Source organism: Rattus norvegicus, chromosome 17, assembly GCF_021556685.1.
Source record: "Rattus norvegicus strain SHRSP/BbbUtx chromosome 17, alternate assembly SHRSP_T2T, whole genome shotgun sequence".
NCBI classification, from domain to species: Eukaryota; Metazoa; Chordata; class Mammalia; order Rodentia; family Muridae; genus Rattus; species Rattus norvegicus.
The window spans coordinates 73,423,744-73,444,389 of record NC_141550.1 but is presented as its reverse complement, the minus strand read 5'-3'; the positions used below and the strand labels follow the sequence as shown (position 1 = coordinate 73,444,389).

Here is a 20,646-nt window from a genome sequence, read left to right as displayed (position 1 = left end):
CCATGCAGTCTGCTAAGTCTATTACTGCTGCCGTGGTTCCATCTTCTCTTTTGTTTCTCACAACAGGGTTTCTCTTGTCACCCTGGCTGTTCTGGAACTTACTCTGTAGATGAGGCTGTCCTTCTCTGCCTCTAAGGTGCTACCACCGCCTTCTTAGGGAAGACTTTACCGAATCATTCATTCATTTAAAATAATTCACTCTATTCAATTAGTAAACATTGAAAATGAAAATCCACTTACAATGTTAAATCTACTTTAAAGTTCTCCATGAGATCAACAACAATGGCAAAAATCTGTCATTGTCAACTCTCAGGAAACACACACTTGACACTACCAAGGTTTTATAAAGTCATTATTAGTCTTACATCTTATCACAGAAGTCAACAAAAGCCTGTATCCCTCGTACTTACCCATGTAATGCTCTCACAACAGTTTTCTCTAGTGGGTTGCTGGTGTATTTGCTGTCTAAGCTGAAAACATATTCTCCTTCACATTTGAAAGTAATCTTAAAGGAGCCATCACAACTAAGAATAGTATGAGAGCAAAAAAACTCTCTAAGGCTCGAAGATACAAACGGACTTTTACGCTTGGTCAATGAATCTTCAGAGTGCTTTTGAAGAGGGGAGGCGCTCTGTAGATGCCGAAATGGCATGACCTTTCCGATGGGTGTTCCAGCCTCAGAGCCTTTGGCCCCATTCTTCACAAAGCCAGGGCTTGGTAGCTTCCGCGGATGCAGATGTTTCTTTGACTGCTCAGCAAGGAGCAAGGCGTACGAATGCTCCACAACAACAGAGTTCTGGCTGGCATCAGAAAACTCCTGGGCTTCCTCATGGGGTGCTGACTGGGCCACAGCGAGAGGCTGAGCACTTGGCACCAAGTTTTCTTCTTGGCTATGAGTTAAGTTTGACTCTGAACTAATCTTCTCGTCAGAGTACGGTTTGGGTAGTTGTACAGCTTTTTGACTTTTAACTCCCTTATGATATTCATGGTCAGAGGCACCATGCAATGCACTTTCTTTAGTCAGTAAAACATTGTTTTGAGGCAATTCAGAGAAGCAGGGAAAACTCCTGAGCTCACAAGACGGTATAGGAGAAGCAGCAGAGCTTAATGCCAGATCAGCTAACATATTTAGGGCCTGGGAATCACAGCTGACGATGGAGTTCTCGGGAGGCCCTTTAGGAATCACCGCAATGCTTTCTGGTTGAGAAGTACTTAGTAGGTTAAGTCCATCTTTTTGACCGTCTAATGACATTTCTGATTGAAGATGTAAAGCAATTTCTTTTTTGGCTTCAGAATAAAACACAAAAGGACAGATGTAATTTTTGTTCTTCTTAGAATAACCTGCATACTCTTATGTCTTAAGTGAAAATTAATAATCAACTCAATAGATTTATGAAAAGATGGGAAAACCGAACACCAGAGTCTTGACTACAGTGTGCTTACAAATAGTTAAAATGTAATTTAGGAATTTGAAGTATATATAATATAGTTTGCTAGCACAATTTCTCAGAAACCATTTCCCAAAACCCAACTGAGTTCAAAATAGAGACGTTTAGCTTTATAATGATAGGTATAAAACATTACAAAAGTGGTGAGGAGTCAACCGTCATTAATTTTACATTTAAAAAGTTTACTTTTAGCAATAAAGGCATTATTAATTGCAAAAGAAGCAATCTTCTAATAGTTTTCTTTCTGTAATAAGATATTTGCCCTTATCAGAAAAATTACATTCTCGAATGGTTTGCAAGGCATTCTCTGTAGACTAATCTTTCTTTTTTCTTTTTTCTTTTTTTAAAGATTTATTTATTTATTATATATAAGTACACTGTAGCTGTCTTCAGATACACCAGAAGAGGGCATCAGATCTCTTTACAGATGGAGGTGAGCCACCATGTGGTTGCTGGGAATTGAACTCATGACCTCTGGAAGAGCAGTTGGGTGCTCTTAACCGCTGAGCCATCTCTCCAGCCCTAGACTAATCTTTCTTAAATGCTGTTATTATAAAAAATAAAGTTTACAACTATACGACATAAGAATTCCCTTTACAGACAAATGGATGAAGAGAAAAGCCAAATGAAGTCTTTATCATCAATCACAGGAGGTATGAAATGAATCAACAACTTGCCTACAGAAGGGCAGTTTATACATTTTTTTTTTTTTTGGTTCTTTTTTTTTCGGAGCTGGGGACCGAACCCAGGGCCTTGCGCTTCCTAGGCAAGCGCTCTATCACTGAGCTAAATCCCCAACCCCAGTTTATACATTTAATTAATTAGTACACTTAAGGAGAGAAACATCTCTGGCCTATCATGTAGCATTTGGAATGTTAAGAGTGTTGGAGGAAAAATTAATCGAACACAGCTTAGTTGTTTAAAATAGAAAACCTGGGGTTGGGGATTTAGCTCAGTGGTAGAGCGCTTGCCTAGCAAATGCAAGGCCCTGGGTTCGGTCCCCAGCTCTGAAAAAAAAGAAAAAAGAAGAAAAAAATAAATAAAGTAGAAAACCTAAGAGAGCTAGGGCAGAAAAGGGTCCACAGCAGAGAATTTTCTTGATGGCTCTCGAGATACATTGGAGATTGAATTTATTTTATGACCTAATGCACTTAACTCACACTGGTTTGGTCTGCTTCTGTTAACATTGTAGTTTCCATATACTCATTCATTACCTGTAGGTTATGGCTAGTAAGATAATGACTATTGATAAGAAAAGTAGTGTAAGAATGTACTATTTAAAACAATTATTGATTTGTTATAGGTTCTCAATCAATTAAAAGTGTAACAATGGCGATGAGAAAGATGGTTCAAAGGTTAAGAGCTTGTCTGCTCTTCCTAGAGGATCTGAGTTCAATTCTCAGCACCCACAATGCAGCTCACAACTGTATGTAACGCCAGTTCCAGGAGATCTGATGCCCTTTCTGTCCCCACTGAGTACCAGACATGCACATGATACACAGATATATATGTAGGCAAAACAAATACATAAAAAATTTAAGAATACAATAATGATAATCTACATTTAAGGCACAGATAAGAATACTGCCAAGTGATAATTCAGGAAGAAAGAAACTGTATCACAGACTTTTTAAAAGGACAAAAAATGAATAGTCAAAGAAAAAAACCTGGCTTCAGCATTTATTTTATTTGGACAGACAAAAGTTAAAATACTATAGATCAGAATTTGACTCAGTCTAGTTATGTTTCACCTGGTTTTTATTTTTTTGAGCAGTTTTTTTTTTTTTTTCCATGTAGCCCTGGCTATCTTAGAACTTGTTCTGTAGACTAGGCTGGCCTTGAACTCACAGGTCTATTTGCCTCTGCCTCCAGAATGTTGGGATTAAAGGCATGAACCATCATGCCAGGCTTACCTGGCCTCCTAAACACTTGATATTTCAAATATTAAGAAAAAAAAAAAAACCAGATTAGAACAAGTGATCGCAAAATGGAGGAATAAAAGAGTATTTAAAAGCCAGTAAGTATGTATTCTGTTTATAAACTCAGTTATCAAACGATTAGAAGAGTGTGAATTAAATTCTATATTATTATGAACAGAAGAATTAGATTTCTGAGGATCAATGTTGCTGTAAAAATATAAAAAATAAAAACGCTGTCTTTTACCCACTTTAGATCCAGCACCGCAGTGCCCCAACATATCTGCTAGACATCCTAAGTCTCAGTCAGCAAAGTGTCTCACCTGCTCTGCTCCATCCCATATCACACTGCTGAAGGCCTCTCTCTGAGCCGTCTGCAATCTCTCTACCCATCCAGTTCCCCAGGCAGCTTTCCATGCCAGAAACACACATCCCAATTCCATGGCAGCCCAGACCAGCACCGTACACTTTCTTACATTTAAATCGCTACATGAAAGAACACACAACACAATAACCTTTGACCCAATTGATAAGATATAACTGTCCACTTAAACATACAAAGCCCTGCACACATCCATCTCTTAAGAACAGTCATAACAACCTGTAAAGGTACAGCGTGGAGTCTTAACGCCAGCTTCCATATTCTCTCTCTCAGCTGGCTACTCTCCCATCTCCTCCTCTTCCTTCAAACTTTTCTCCTGTCCATCCTTCCTTCTTGTCCAATGACAGGCCTCATTCTAACTTGTACCTGCCTCACCTGTGACATCATCCCACAGATCAAAGCATAAGAAAATGTTTACAAAGAGAGAACTCCACTGGACAAAACCAGGAAGAACTGCAGTCAAAAAACTTATTTTCAGCTAGGAAGCAACTAACCAAACAACTAGAACCCACAGGATAAGACTACATCATAAATTCCCTTCTGAAAAAAGGAAGGGAATCAAATTTGCATTTCTGTGCATTTTTAGAACGACAGATAAGCATTTGGCTTTGTTGTCTTAACTTTTGGCTCAGGATAAGCATTTTTTAAAATTTCAATCATAAAACATTAAAAGAACTTAGAAATACTAAAGTTCATCTCTAACTGTGCCACTCCAACAGAAGTTCTGTGCTGAATTTCATCTGTAAAAAAGTCCAGTGGTGGGCTGGAGAGATGGCTCAGCGGTTAGGAGCACTGACTGCTCTTCCAGAGGTCCTGAGTTCAAATCCCAGCAACCACATGGTGGCTCACAACCATCTGTAATGGGATCTGATGCCCTCTCCTGGTGTGTCTGAAGACAGCTACAGTGTACTTATAAATAAATAAATCTTTAAAAAAAAAAAAAGTCCAGTGGTGGTGGCGTCCACCTTTAATCCCAGCACTCAGAAGGCAGGGGCAGAAGGGTCTCTGAGTTCAGCAGCAGCTGGTCTATAGAGTGAGTTCCAGGATAGCCAGGACTACATGAAAAAACCTTGTTTCAAACCTCCCACCCACAAAATAATAAATAACCCATGCACACACACACACATGTAGTAATAGGTGATGAGGAAGTAGGATCGGGGGAGTAAAACAGAAAATTATATATAATGTATACAGATGAGAGAATCAAATCTTCTTGTTAAAACAGGACATACTAACAGGATTCAGTATCAAAAATGAGGTGTACTGGAAAGACTTGGGAGCGGTCAAGATGGCTCAGTAGTGTAAAGGTGCTTGGCTAACAAACTGTGTTTACCAGAAACCCACACCGTGGGGAGAACTGACTACTGTCTGACTACTCTGACCTCTACAAGGGTTCTGTGGCAGGCTTGTGCATGCGCACGCACTCGCGCGCTCTCTCTCTCTCACTAGAAAATCAACAGACTTTGCAACTTGGAAGAAGAAACACATTACATAAAGAAAAGTAAAATTAAGGAGAGAAATATTACTAAGGGTAGGATGTTGTATGTTCAGTTGTATCAAGGTTAAGCCCGAGGTGACAACTGTACTTTCTGATAAAGAAGTAATTTCTAGCAGGTGGAAATACGGGACTAATACAGTCAGCTTTTAGCTTATGTACATAAGTTTATCAAACATAAAGTACATAAGTTTACCTTTACCTTAAAATTCCATTTGTTAAAGAAATAGTTTGGATTACTGCTTATATTTATTTTCAGACCCCTTACAGTCTTTTCTAACTGATTATAAAACACTAGCACAGGGGCTGGAGAGATGGCTCAGAGGTGAAGAGCATTGACTGTTCTTCCAGAGGTCCTGAGTTCAAATCCCAGCAGCCACATGGTGGCTCACAACCATCTGTAATGGGATCTGATGCCCCCTTCTGGTGAGTCTGAAGACAGCTGCAGTGCAGTTATATGAATAAAATAAATCTTTAAAAAACAAAACAAAACACTGCAGATACTACTTGCAGCATATTTGGTCATAAATACAGATGTTTATACTTTAACTTAGAAAATTCATGTTCAGGCTTTACAATTTACTGCATAAATCCTAAGTTTCTATAATACTTAAAGAGAATTATATGTAGTTTGGTCAAAACTGTCAACAATCTAGAATAATGTACTGGTGTAAAAGGCAGCAATTCAATGTTATTTACTTTTCTACGTCTTAAGTAGTACAGTGAGACAGGGCTCGGTATGGCTCAGTGGCTCAAAGCACTTGTTGCTCTGGCAGAGGATCTGAGCTCAGTCTCTAGGGCCCACATGATGAGGCTCACACACATCCCTATCTCTAGTTCTGGGGCCCACATGATGAGGCTCACACACATCCCTATCTCTAGTTCTGGGAGATCAGACCCCTTCTTCTGGCCCTCACAAGCAATACGTGCACATGGTACATAGACACACGTGCAGGTAAAGCACTTATACGTCTTATATGTATAAATCTAAAACTTATATAAAAAAAGAAACCAAATTATTTGCATTATAGACCAAAGTTATTAATCTATTTCGATTGCTATTATATATTCCAAGAGGGTTTCTTACCAGGTTGGAGCTGCTTTCTGACTTTGGTATTCCGACGGCCTCTTGCTACATTTACCTTCCGTTTTTGTGGAGATTTTTTAACGGGTGGCTTAGGCCGTGATGCAACTCTTCCTGGAGATTTCTCTTGCTTCTTTGCTCTTTTGGCATTTGCAGGCACTGGACCATCTTTAGATACAGAAACATCTTGCTTTTTTCTCTCTAGTCTGGTTTTCTGTACAATTTGTGCAGTCAGCACTTCTGCACCTTATGCAGAAAAAACAAGACAGTTTAAGTCTATGTGTATGGATGGCCCAGAAACTTATCAGCATAACCCTTTCCTTTATTTTCTTTGTGTGTGTGTGTGTGTGTGTGTGTGTGTGTGTGTGTGTGTGTGTGTTAACTACTAATAGGAAATAGATTAGGGTGTTCTGGGGTACCCTTTATTTTCTTTGGGTGTGTGTGTGTGTGTGTGTGTGTGTGTGTGTGTGTGTTAACTACTAATAGGAAATAGATTAGGGTGTTCTGGGGTACCACTAAGAGATTTCAAAAGTAAAGCACAAGGCAGGGAAATGACTAGTAGTTAATCACAGGGTCCAACTTAACACTCAGATCTTGGTGAGCAGTATATTCTATATGCTTCTTTTTAGGCATTAACAGTTCCAAATTAAAAACAGAAAACCAAAGATTGGCTAACATTTTCCATCAAGAATGAGTATGTACTTTCTGGTCATATAATCCCTGCCTTAGTTTTCCACCTCTTCTTATCTAGAGTGCCAGAGCCAAGAGATGATATATGTATGTATGAATGGGAACCTTAGGTATATATAGTGTATTGACCCTTTGCTTAGGAGTTCCCATAAAAAATAGGATAGTTCCCTACTTTTGGAGAAAATATAATAAACATAACTTGAGATGATACCACATAAGTCATACAGTTGGCCATACTGACTGAAGTTTATCTGTTAATAAATGGTGAAGATGGAGCGTTGGCTTAGTAGTTAAGACCGTATACTGCTACTCTGGAGGACCAGTGCTAGACTCCCAGCACCTGGGTAACAGGTAACTCAAAATGACTTTCAACCCCATCTCGGGGTTGGGGGTAGCAGTGGGAAGTGTTCAGTTTTTGATGTTATCTTCTGGTTTCTGTGGGCACCACTCCCAACTAAATAAGAAACCTAAATAACTTTAAAAATTGATTCTCAATTTTAAGGGGTACCATGAAGTCCTTCCAGTTTGTTTCTAGGCCACAACATACTCCATTTTAGTAGGATAGTTATAAAATTTGGGTGATCCTTTAAAAGCTGTTAGCACAAGCTGGGCATGATGGCCAATGCCTAAATCCCAGAGCACAAGAGGCAGGGGCAGCCTGTTTTGGGGCCTGCCTGGTCTACAGAGAGTTCAGGACAGCCAAACCTTGTCTTAAAAAGACAAAAACAACCAAACCCAAAACCAAACAAAAACCCATTAACACAAAGGACTAGAACTTGGGTCCTGAACCATTTCAATATCGGTTTTCAGAAGATCCCCTTTTCCTACCACCTGTCAGAGCAAATCAGACAGTCATCTTTCTAATATGTGAGAGCCATCTTTACTAGAGAAATGTTAACTTCCAACAGGCAGGCTTTTAAGATTTTTCTCTTTTGGTTTCCAGCTTTTATCAAGATCACTGGTTTTCTAGTTTTCATATACGTACAAATCACTCAGGGAAAAAAAAGTGGCATTTCTAACAAACTTCTAACCCTCTCTGCTAAGCTCTAGTTCACATGGATACAGTCAACAGGGTTAGAGGTGAAGTTGTGATGTTAATAATCACATTTACTATTCTTACCTCTTTTTCTCTGAGGAAACTGCCCTTTAGCCAGCTTTAGCGTTGGGTTGCACGACCTGTCTGTTCTGGGTGCAGTTCTTTTAGAAGTGGGGCGGCCCAGGCTCACGCGCTTACTTGGCAGTGTGATAACTGACGTGCTAGCCTTCCTCTTTGGCTGAACTCTCTGATTTGAAGATGGAGTCGATGGAGTCACACCTTTCTTCTTCACTTTCAACGTTCTCCCAGGCTTCTCTGCTGTTTCAGTTTCTTTTCTTATTTCCATCTCTGAGTCAAGAAATTCAGGATCTGGTGTCATAACTAATGAAAATCCAGCATCACAAACCCCGTCTGAAATACAAGGGAACTGAGGATGCTCTGGCAACAAATCCAAAGCAGCAGACAGATCCAGAGTATACCCAGCAGGGTCTGAAAAATAACACTTCAACTGAGCCAAGGACTCCGAAGGGCACGTTTCAAGTGCGGGAGCCAAGTCAAAAGCGTGGGGCAGTCCCCCAGTGGGTGCAGCATCTTTCAGTCCATCCTGAGGAGGAGCCATCAAGGAAAGGCTTTTGTCCACCTTGTACAGGTCTTGAAAACTATGTTTTACTAAGATGTTTGGAGGGATTGCTTCTTCAGAAAGTGACTTCTTTGCTTCTAGAAGTGCATAACTAAGGGCAGGTAAAATAGGTATCACTTTTAAAGAGATGCCATCTTCAACTTTCAAGTCCTTTGATCCTAAAATATATACACACATACATCAAAAATTCAATCAAGACACACAGGGAAAAAATGCTACAGACATCAAATGTATTACCAGGCTAAATACATTATTGTATTTAGATGAAAACATAAAGGGCAACTAGTAAGAGTTTTATGGATATAAAGAACATCTCTGTGCATTTATATCACACACACAGAAAAAGATTTGATATGCAAATAACTGTTCCAAGAGTAAACAACCCTGCCTCCAGCTCCACCTCACAAGGGGCTGAGACAGAGCCCGGTGGACACTGACGGTCGCAGCAATGCCCTGACAACAGGCAGACTGTTTCCTCCTATGTAATCTGTATTTTACCTCATTCCCCTTATTCTTTGATTCATTTTGCTTTTTTGTTTTTAAATCAAACAAGTAATCTTACAAATGAGAAAAAGTAAAATGTTAGTTCTTTATGAACAAGATTCTAGAACATTTCAGTTATCAGTAATATAAACCTACAGAAACAAATGGAAATAGGAATTATGACATATTTTAAAAATTATCTCCAGAACTGTGAAATACTAGAAATTAGTCCTAGTTAAATACAATAATGCTGTAGCAAATACTGGAAAAGGCAAATGGGGCAAATAATAAAAAAGCAAATGTATTAAACAAAGCAAAAAGTATTAAAACAAAGTTTATTTCTTCACAGCTCATCAAAGTACAAAAAGGAAAAGGAAATATAGGTAAGTCTGTATGTATGAAAGGGGCTGGTCCCCAGACAGGTGGCTTACCTAAGCTGTGGAAGTGCACCTGGAACTCGGTTAGGGCTAGGTTAGGGTTACCGCTTCCTCTGGGCAGTGGTGGTGCACACCTTTAATCCTAGCACCCAGGAAGCAGAGGCAGGAAAATCTTTGTGAGTTCTGGGCCAGGCTAGTCTATACAGAGTGAGTTCCAGGAGAGCCAGGACTATACAGAGAAACCCTGTCTGGCTGGGGAACAAGAAAAACAGAAGAATGAAACTGTCTCAAGGCGAAAGGTATGAAAAAGTAAGCCCACACTGTTTTTATTCATTTGCACAGCACCTGTGGTCTTCCTGGGTATAGCAATGGTTCTTTGCCGACCCCAAGAGGAGAGCTGAAGGCTGGGGTGTCACTCTCTAGAACAGATAGAGTTTAAGAAGCATGATGAGGGGGCTGGGGATTTAGCTCAGTGGTAGAGCGCTTGCCTAGCAAGCGCAAGGCCCTGGGTTCGGTCCCCAGCTCCAAAAAAAAAGAAAAGAAAAAAGAAGTACGATGAGGCCCTGTATCCAATCCGGGCAGAAAAGAAAGAAACCAGGAGGAGATAACAACATAAATAACCATAAATAAAGCTTTTAAGATCTTTGTACTTTTTATTGAATGATTATACACATATGTGCAAGAGCTGGTATTGAACCCCTCTGGAGATAAGAGTTATGGGCTGAGCCACCTAATGTGGGCTCTGGGAACCAAACTTGGATCTTCTAGAAGAGCAGCACCGAACCATTTCTGCAGCTCTAAAATAAAAAAGAAATCTAACAAAAAATAAAGTAGCATGGTATGGTAGTTGAGAACCAGCCCTGGATGAATCAGATTAATTTTGTACAAAGTGGTCTGTTTCCTCATCTTTGAAATAGTTATAAACAATACTTTAAGAATTGCTAAATGAATTATCCTTGGAAAAATACAAAACACAATAAATGTGAACATCCTTTGTCAATCTGTTTGTATAACTGGTTGTTTTATTTGTTCCAAAATATCAAAAAGTACTGTTCTCTTCTTTGATCACCAGAATATACATATATTTTTAAAAATCAATTCTAAGGGGCTGTAGAGATGTCTCATGAGTTAAAAGCAGACCAGAGGATCTGAGTTCAGGTCCCAGTACCCAAAGAAGTTCAAAACTACCCAAAACTCCTGTTCCTGGGGACCCAACATCTTCTTCTGGCCTTCAGGGTCACTGCATGCATGTGGTACATACATACATACATACATACATACATACATACATACATTCACGAAGGTAGCATACTCATACATAAAGTAAAATAAATCTTTTAAAACATCAACTTTAAAACTTTTTTGTACTGGCTATAAGTTTAAAGAAATATTAATTTTAGCATTATCTGTAAACACACACAGAATAAACAAAAATTGCTTTGTTATAAATTTATTTGTTCAGCGCTTATTTTTTTCAGATGTCTGGCATACATATGCTCTGAGGATATATACAATGCAGCCAAGATAGATGCTGGGGATGAAGCCCAGTGGTAAACAGCATACTCAGAATCCCAGCATCAGAAACCAAAAACCAAGTCCAGCACACTAACATATCTGTATATCAAGCATACCCAGATGTGGTGGCCACAGCTACAATCCCAGGTGATGTGGTCCTCAGGATTAAATCCAGAGCTTTATGCTTATGAGACTAGCACTCTTACCAACTGAGTTAACCGCATCCCACAAGTATTTTAATTGCAACATCACACACACCGTGTTACTGTATGGCTGTTTAGGCACTATATGATTTGACTTGCGGTAGTCTGAATTAGAATGTCCTTCATAGGCTCAGATGTTTCACTGTTGGTCCCCAATTGATAGCAGTTGTATAGGAGGTTTGAGGGTGTGGCCTGGATGGATGAAGTATGTTGTTGTGGGCAAACTTTGAGGTTTCACAAACCCTGTGCTAGTGTTCTCTTGGCTTGCAGTTCGAGCCCCATGCCTGCTGCCCCCATTCCATCATAGATCCTAGCTCTCTGGGGCCGTAAGCTCAAATAAACCCTTCTTTTTGAATGTTCCTTTGTTATGGTGTTTTACCACAGCAATAGAAAAGTCACTAATGTATGATTAATATTTTTGTCTAAGAGCCACATGTTTGTCCTCAGGGTCAATACCATGTTGGGAAGAAAGATCTATAGTCTACATAGCAAGAATAGCCATGGAAATTCTGAGTCATAGCTTTTTGACAGACTGTGGGAAAAGTATGCCCTAATGGATTCAATTTTGGATATGCTGAATTTTAGAAGTTTAGATACTATGCTAGATCTGTATGTGGAGACACAGGTCTGAAGCTTAGAGGCCACTTGCACAGATAGTTGCTTAGGGAAAAACACGGGTAACAAGTGCTCTGTGCTACTAAGTCATGGAGTAAGAGGAGGACTGGGAAGCACCTAACCCAGCAGGATGAGTGGACTGGGAACCACTGGAACCTCACCTGCTGCCTGAGGTGCCTGGAATAAATGCAAAGCATGTAGACCCAGCTGCTCATCTCCAAAGTCTGTAAGAGTAAGAATCAGGACAAAAGAAATGTAGGTTGTTGATCTTATGAAACAAAAATAAAAACATTAAAATTTTCTCCCCAGAAAGCTTGTCCTTACCTGGTTCTGGAATTAAGGCTGATGACGTAAGTAAAATGAAAAAGCCCCTATCTTCTAAGCATTTGATGAGTGCCTGAAACATAAAAATAAAAGTTAAATAATTAAATGAATAATTAAACAAATTAAATGAAAGAGGATAGTTCAATCTCATTACTCCTGGGAGAACTACCGTAGACTGAACAGGACTCATTTTTGAAAGGTGGGCTTTCATAAAGGTCTCCACTTATCAGTGCCACCCGCACCATTTGCAGCTACTGAGGGCTCTGCATATTATATAGACTGTTCTAATGAAACTAAAGTGATAGTCAGGACGGGCTGTCTCTTTCCACCCATGTGGAAAGGAAGCACGTGCCCCTGACCGGAAGTCATAGGGCAAACTATCACACAGAAAAGGGCAAAGCTGGAAGAAAGTGTCCTGAACAGCATTTAAATCTGGCCTTACTATCCAGACTGAGAAGTAAGTTATAAATCTCTCACTGACGAAGGCCATCTTAGATTAGTATTATTTGCAACTCAGAGTATTTTAATTCACACTACCATTAAGACAGGTCACTGTCCCAAAACACACACACGCATGCCTGGTTTATTTCACTTTACTTATGTCTTATCTATTGTAGGAACAGACAAGAGCTGACTTGCTTCATTACTGCCAATATTTGTATCATTTCCTTTGTAATATTCAGAAATTATCAAAAAAGGTAGCTCAACTCTGAGTGAAGCATCTATCATCACACAAAGAACCCTGGCTAACAGACAGCTTGTGTTCCTTTGTTTAAAAAATTATTTTATTATTTATTTATTCTATGTATATAATGCACACTGTAGCTGTCTCCAGACACGCCATAAGAGGACACTGGATCCTATTATAGATAGTTATGAGCACCATGTGGTTGCTGGGATTTGATCTCAGGACCTCTAAAGGAGCAGACAGTGCTCTTAACCACTGAGCTATCTCTCCAGCCCCAACAGGATTCTATAAACCAGTAGCTGTTCCTAAGTCTTATTTCTTCTATTATGAAAAGGAAGAAACAACTTGAATAAAACCCTGGATAATGCTTTAAAGTGGCTTTCGAAGAAGCATCTCAGAAGTGGTATCGTGATTAACGCAAATGCACTAGATATCTTATCAATGTATCAAGAAAACAAAGACTTTGAGAATAAAAGAAACTTGTTCTTTTAGTCAGGAATATAAACTGACTAATGAGACACAAAGGTAAGCTGAGACGTAGGGAAAATGAAAACGTCAGTTACAATAGTATGCCAGTTAACACTAGCAGTGAAAACCCTACTGGTAAGCTAAATTACTCAGTGAACACTTAAATACCAACTTCCTACTTTAAGAAAAAAATTAATAATTATACTTGAGATTAGTGATTCTTACCAATTCCTTATTTTTAACATATTCCATTAGCTTATCTATGTTTTCTCCTTGTTTGTTTGACAATTCAACTTCATATAAATCAAAGCATAAATCTTGACAACAGACTGTAGAGGGAATCAGAAATATAGAACATTTTAAATGTTAATTTTAAAAATTCCACAATTGTATCACATTTTGATCATTTCCCACTGCCCTCTCTTCAGGACATGTGCATATTGTACTTGTGTATGTACGTACATATGTACACAGAGGGTCTCACTATGTATTCTTGGCTGGCCTGGAACTTGCTATATAGACCAGAGTGACCTTGAACTCACAGAGACCTGTCTGCCTCACAGTTGGGATTGAAGCCACATGCCACCACACCTTGCCTCAGAACAAACAACTTTCACAATATTTAGTTTTTAAATCCTTTTAAAAATGTACTTTAATCCTAACATTTAAGAGATACAGAGGCAAGCAGATATCTGTGAGTTCGAGGCCAGCCTGGAGTAAGTTCCAAGGCAGGCAGAATTATGCAGAGACCCTATCTCAAAACAAAACAAAAAAAATTCTCTTACATTGCTACAAATTAACAAAATAAATGCTAGACAAAAATATCAGTGTTTCATGAATTACAGGACCCAAAATTTTCTCATATTTTGTTTATTTTTGTTATTTTTGTTTTGAGAAAGGGTCTCACAATGTTGCCCTGGTTGACCTGGAACTTTCAATGTAGACCAGGCTAGTCTTGAACTCAGTAATCTATTCGCCTGCTTCTGCCTCCTAAATGCTGGCCTCATATTTGCTGTGAACTTACCAGTACATAAATTCAAAACAATAAAAACTGTTGTGAATGTATGGACCACAGAGTGGACAATAACTGAAGACAGCCCAGGATATGTAGTATGCCATTACATCTGACAGACCTTTCTGCTCCAAGTAATTCCGTCTTCTAAAGGCAGCTTCTGGTAGGCTTTCTTTTAGAGAAGACACTTTCATTACATGCTTAAAATCTAGTTCCTGGGGCCTAAAAAACAAAAATCCATAAAGCAGTGTAATAAATACCGACATAAGCTTATCGCTTTCTGACACAAATACAAACAGAAATATCATCAGAAAAAAGTACTTAAAGGGCTGGAGAAATAACTGCTTAGGAGAGTGTGTGTACTGCCCCTACTGAGAGCACGAGCTTAGTGCCCACACCCAAGGGGGGAGCTTATGACTCCCTCCTTTGGTCTCTATTGGCACCTGCACACACACTTACATACCCACACACAAAGCATACATATACGCAGTTATTTCAAGTCATTAATTTCTGGGATAGATTATAATTATAATAATTTATTGCATATTTATATTATATAGTGTTTATAAACAATATAGATTCTCACACATATGATCCACAGATGATGTATAAAACATGTTTACATTTTCTGAATACATGTATTTTTAGAATGGCCAAAATACCTAGCTGTATTAAAGAATTATGTATTCTGAAACTGAAAAATTTCAAAAAACTTATACTAAGATTTTCTGCAATATTGGGCCACATCATAAATTGAGTCACATGCAAATCTTCATTCTATCTTCTCTCAAGAATAATTTTTCTTTATAATTTATTTTCAAATAGTCTCAGACTATGTAAAAGTTGTAAAAACAGCAGAAACATCCCTACACTTTATTATGCTGCTCTCTGCGTGCTTTGATTTCTTTCTTTCTTTTTCTGAGAGGCATATCTGATGCCTTTTATGTCCAAATACTTGGGGTTTCCCCCCAAAAGAACATTTCTTTACACAACTTACCAAAAATTAAGAAATTAACAATTGTAGACTACTATTAACTTATCCAATTTTTGCTAAGATCCTCAAAAACCAAAACATGAAACCACTGACAAAAACAGATTGAGCAAGTTGCATATATGTTGTAGGATATTAGGTCACATTGTAAACTCTGAGGTTGTGACTTTTATTTACTGGAAAAACCAGTTTTTAGTTGTGGTGTGCTTCAGCCTTAGACCATACTTTTAATCCAAGAGCTTTCTGCTTGAATATTATAAACAAGATTAAATAAAGTCAAGAGAAGCAACCAACCAGTTGACAGGAAGTCAACATAAGATTACTAAGAGAGTAAGTGGGAATTGAGAGGATGGATAGAGACGCACAGGAGGAGAAGAAAGAGACAATGAGGTTTTTTTTGTTTTTTGTTTTTTGTTTTTTTTTTGGTTCTTTTTTTCGGACCTGGGGACCGAACCCAGGGCCTTGCGCTTCCTAGGTAAGCGCTCTACCACTGAGCTAAATCCCCAGCCCCGAGACAATGAGTTTTAAGGAGGTTTTTGGAGATGACTGAGAGAGGGCATTCCTTCTGGGATATTGGCTGAGGACTTTGATCAGCCTTTCTGAGCTAGCAGGCTTCCACCCCAGCATGTGGCTCCAAGTTTTCATTAGTAAAAATATAATGATTGAGATTTTGCTTAAAAACAACACATATATACTCATGCACACACACATGCACATGTGTGTATACACCAGTAACAATAATAATCAAGAAAAAGGAGCTAAATAATCAAGAAAAAGATGCTAATCCTTTTAAGGAGGATATGGAAGAAGTTTGAGGGAAGAGAGCTGGGAGGGGCTAGAGGTAAGGAAGGGTATATGATATAATTCTATTTTAATTAAAAGCACATTTAAAAACTTAAAGAAAGCTGGGTAATGGTGATTTAGCCTTTAATTCCAGCACACCAGGAGGCAGAGGCCACCCTGGTCTGCAGAGCAAGTTCCAAGACAGCCAGGACTACACAGAGAAACCCTGTCTCAAAAAAACTGAAAGACCAAAACCAAGCAAACAAAAAACTTAAGAAAATAGATTTTCAGTTGTCTCTTCTGCAAAGTCTGCCTTTTTAAAATTTATGATTAATATGCAAGTTGTAGGAAAATGCTGAAAAATGGGCAAATAACCAAAATTTTACCCGTTTTATCATCAATTTGAATACTATATGCCATCATTTTTCCTAATTTAGTTTAGTAACTACACTGTATGGCAAAAAAGAGCTCTTCTTCTTTTAAAATTTTCTCACAAAACTCTTACTTTCCTAACTATGAGCTACACTACCTGTCTCTGCTCTGTTGTTATAAGCAGCCACAGGGAAAGGAACTCACAGAGTCCAATTACCACATGTCAACTAAAGTGCATCCAGGCTTTAGGAGTAGGGAGTACCTACTACTAAAAATATGAAGAGACCAAACAAAAAGATTTCTTAAAGATGGCCCTCACAGTTCCTCAGGAGAAAAAAAAAAAAACAAAACTTCACTATCATAATTCATCATATTACAAACAGATTTAACAGCCACTTTTAGTATTTCTTTCAAATAAGGGAATCATGTGACTATTAGAACATAAGATATTATAAATCTTATCTTAATGAGTCAATAATAGAATTGAGTGGCTATAATTTGCTGTATTATTTGCTCTCTGAACAAATCTGATTTGTTTTAGAGAAAAAGCAACCTTTTAATATAAAATAATCTAGGCAGGCATGGTAAGAGATCCAAGTGGCTCCAGTTAATCAGGAGGCTGAAGTGAGCCCTTAAGTTCCAAGCCAACCTGGGCAATGTAAACCCCACCTCAACTACAGCAATGTAAGTATTTTCTCTTTAAGAATTAGAATTTAGGTGATCTGTGTACTTGTACTCTGCATACTAGATCAGAGACATGCTAGCATAAAGCCAAGTAAAATCACTATTTCACACCAATCCCACGATTGAAGTGATTGAAGACGATGAAGTGAGCACCCAGCAATGGGAAAACAAAACCTGTATCAAGGATGACAGCCAACGTAATACTCACAGCTGTCCGGGAGCCTCTGTGCGGTAAGTAGACCGAAGAGTCACATCACACAGCACACAACCCTGAATAATTAACTGCCCTTTCCAAGGAGAGACCAGCGCTTTAAGAAATGAGGACAAAAGGCTGATTACATTGTGAAACATTTACTACAACAACAACAAGAACCTCAAGAACTAATTTCTTACCATTTTTATTGAGCTCAAGTCTAGAAAGAAACAAAAAGAGTATTTTATTAGAGAAAGAAAAACAAACCCAATAAACAAAGCATGCATTTATTATTTTATTATTACTCACGTGCTTTTATAAGTGGGTGCTGCCATCTTTTAGGTTCCTTGTACTGAAAAGCTACAATTATATAAGGACAGGTCTGTCTGGGTCATTTAATAACAGTGTTGCCTGAAAGCTCATAGAGGTAATTCTGAAAGAAGGAAAATAAATATTATTAGCACTATGGAACTGCTTATGAGGTGAAGTTTATCCCTACCTCAGACAAACCTGAAACTTAGGACATTAGATTAAGAAATATATTTTAGGTACAATTTACTCACAGTGATTTAGTTTGAAGGCACAAAAATGACTTCTTTTGCAAGAAACTTTGTAGGTATCTGCATCCACGTGGCAGTCATAGCCATAAGGTGGCCTAGGGTAGGTAATTACCTATGTAATTCTCAGACACAAACTTGAGTTTTCCCTAGAATGAAAACATAGGAATCATCAGAAGTCTTCAAAGAGCAACAGTGTTCAAAGGAAGGGTTACTTCAAAAGTAGCCTAATAGGGGTGTTTTTTCTCCAGTAACCAAAATTAAATTTACACTTCTTAGAAAAATCTTAGAGCCATTAATGGTTTTAATCACCCATTTGTACTTTAAAACTTAAAAAAAAAAAAAAAGAAAATAGCTGTGCTTGTGAATCTTTCTGAGGTTTTCATCACACAAAGGATACACACACACACACACACACACACACACACACACACACACACACGCGCGCGCGCGCGGTCAGACCAATTATCTTTAATGAAACTTCACTGAATGGTTAACTAGTGAATAATAGAAAATATGACAAATGAAATCTAAATTATCAAGATGAGTTTCTAAACCAAAGTATTAATGAACTGTAAATTACAGCAGCACCCTGAACGTCTTCAAGGAGAGAACATGTAATAAAGTGACTCATACGCAGGTACCCTTAACAAGCGAATGATCAGTAGAATTTCCCTAGGTAGATAAAACGAAGAACCAGAAGTCAAGTTTACTGACAATGAACGTGTAATTCAGGAGTAAAATGCTTGCCCAGTGTGGGCAAATATGGTAAAGACTTTAATTTTTATTCCTAGCAATAGAAAAAAAAAATCAAGTTTTAACATATGATGAAATGTCACAGAACAATTAAATGGGAGGACAATTACTTGCTGAGAAGCTACTGACAGATGATAGCTTGTGGAGGAGGGACCTTTCTCTTCAAAAGTGTGGTCCTAATATGTCCACGGCACTCCAGTGGGTGGCCACACTCATAATTTTGTGTGTGTGTGTGTGTGTGTGTGTGTGTTTATGTATCTCCAGCACAAACTGGACTTGGTGGGTTACTTTAAAAAAAAAAAAAAAAGGACAGGAAGTTCCAGAAGGGACAGGAAGTAGAAGATGGATCTGAGGAGTAAGGAGTATATATCAAAATATATTAAATAAAATCTCAAAGAATTAATAAAAATATTAATAAAAAGGACCAAGGGCTGGCTTAATGATTAAGAACACTGGCTACTCTTCCAGAAGATCTGGGTTTAATTCCCAGCACCCGAATAATAGCTAGAAACTGAGTTTAACTCTAGTTCCAGAGGATCTGGCCTCCCCAGACACTAGGCACACACATAGGATACAAATATATGTGTAAGCAATCACTCATGCACAAAATAAAGACAAACCTGTATACTGTACACTATTTACATAAATGTCTAGAATAGACAGATCAAAAAAAGTAGGAAATAGTCAACTAGACTATTTAAATTAGTGGTGATTTTACAAATACTGGAGACACCCCCCCCTATCATAGTTTAAATGGGTGAATACCAGCACACAGGAAATCAGCAGAAATCTAGCCACCATATATTATGATCCTTTTTGGTCCTCAAAGTTAGTTTCAATTATCTCTATTGCCTGCAGGCTATGTTTCAGAAACATGAAAGGCTGAACATTACAAAATGTTTAAAACACTGTGCTTGTCCACTTACTGAGAAACTATAAAGCACAAGTTCCTTGGCTACGGACTTCAAATGTCATTTAATTCTCACAGTAATTCTACAAAGTTATCTATTTTCCAAACGAGAACACTAAAGCATAAAACTTTCATGTTAACCATAGTTTTAAACTATTACCTATTTATATCATTGAATTTATCAGCTTCTCTTTCACCCTTTTCTTCCTGCCTCCTTTCTACTCTTAGGACCACTGGAATCTGCTGAATGCCTTATACTCTTTTACCCTAACATTCCACAGTTGTCAAGTTTGCTCAGCTCTATCTTGTTCTCTATTCTATGTCATTGTGATGGTATAAAAGATCCATACCAAAGTAACAGTCTCTGGGCATTTATAGTCAAAACTCAATTATGTCTAAACTTCTAACTAAAAATTATGACCTGCTCAACACTAATGAATCTGGCCTTTATTATAGTCATCTTAGGGAACTGACTAAACTTTATTTTAATTTTGTAGAGAAGAAACTCACTTTCCTCAGACCTATATCTAGCTGGATTGCTCAGAGGGGTAACAGCACATCAATAAAGCTATTTTGACTATAAGTCTTAAAATGAAATATTTACTCTATTATAAATCTTCAAATAAAAATTATAAATCTTAAAATAAAATTTCTATAAACTATAAAGCAACATACAATTTGGTTGTATTTATGGCTTGAAACAAGCTCATATAGAGAAACTGTTTTAATTGATGTGGAAATTTATATAGTTTTATCATTTCTTTTCTTTTCTTTTTTTTTTCTTTCTTTTTTTCGGAGCTGGGAACTGAACCCAGGGCCTTGTGCTTGCTAGGCAAGCGCTCTACCACTGAGCGAAATCCCCAACCCCAGTTTTATCATTTCTATTAACAAAGATGTCATAAGCAAAACCAAACTATAAAAGGTCACGAGTCCTTTCTTGAAAGAAAAATTAGTATAAGTCGATTGGAGATTTTATTCCTATTTAGATGGTTAATTTAAATAGTCATAGGCTTTTCTGTTATTT

At 38.0% G+C, this 20,646-nt stretch overlaps 1 protein-coding gene across 14 annotated transcripts in view; it reads right to left on the bottom strand.

The window, feature by feature from the left end:
* Tasor2 (transcription activation suppressor family member 2) overlaps positions 1–20,646 on the bottom strand; it is a 54,305-nt gene that overhangs the window by 18,754 nt on the left and 14,905 nt on the right. For 5 of the 14 annotated variants that reach the window (XM_087591143.1, XM_087591147.1, XM_087591154.1 and 2 more), the window contains exons 2-11: positions 17,963–18,105; positions 17,709–17,832; positions 17,415–17,537; positions 14,498–14,598; positions 13,590–13,693; positions 12,209–12,281; positions 12,046–12,108; positions 8,136–8,849; positions 6,329–6,571; positions 411–1,287 (exon numbers count right to left, since the gene is read on the bottom strand). In XM_087591143.1, coding sequence (XP_087447269.1) covers positions 411–1,287; positions 6,329–6,571; positions 8,136–8,849; positions 12,046–12,108; positions 12,209–12,281; positions 13,590–13,693; positions 14,498–14,598; positions 17,415–17,537; positions 17,709–17,734 — 2,324 coding nt within the window. In that variant the 5' untranslated portion in view covers positions 17,735–17,832; positions 17,963–18,105. 14 annotated transcript variants of the gene reach the window in all.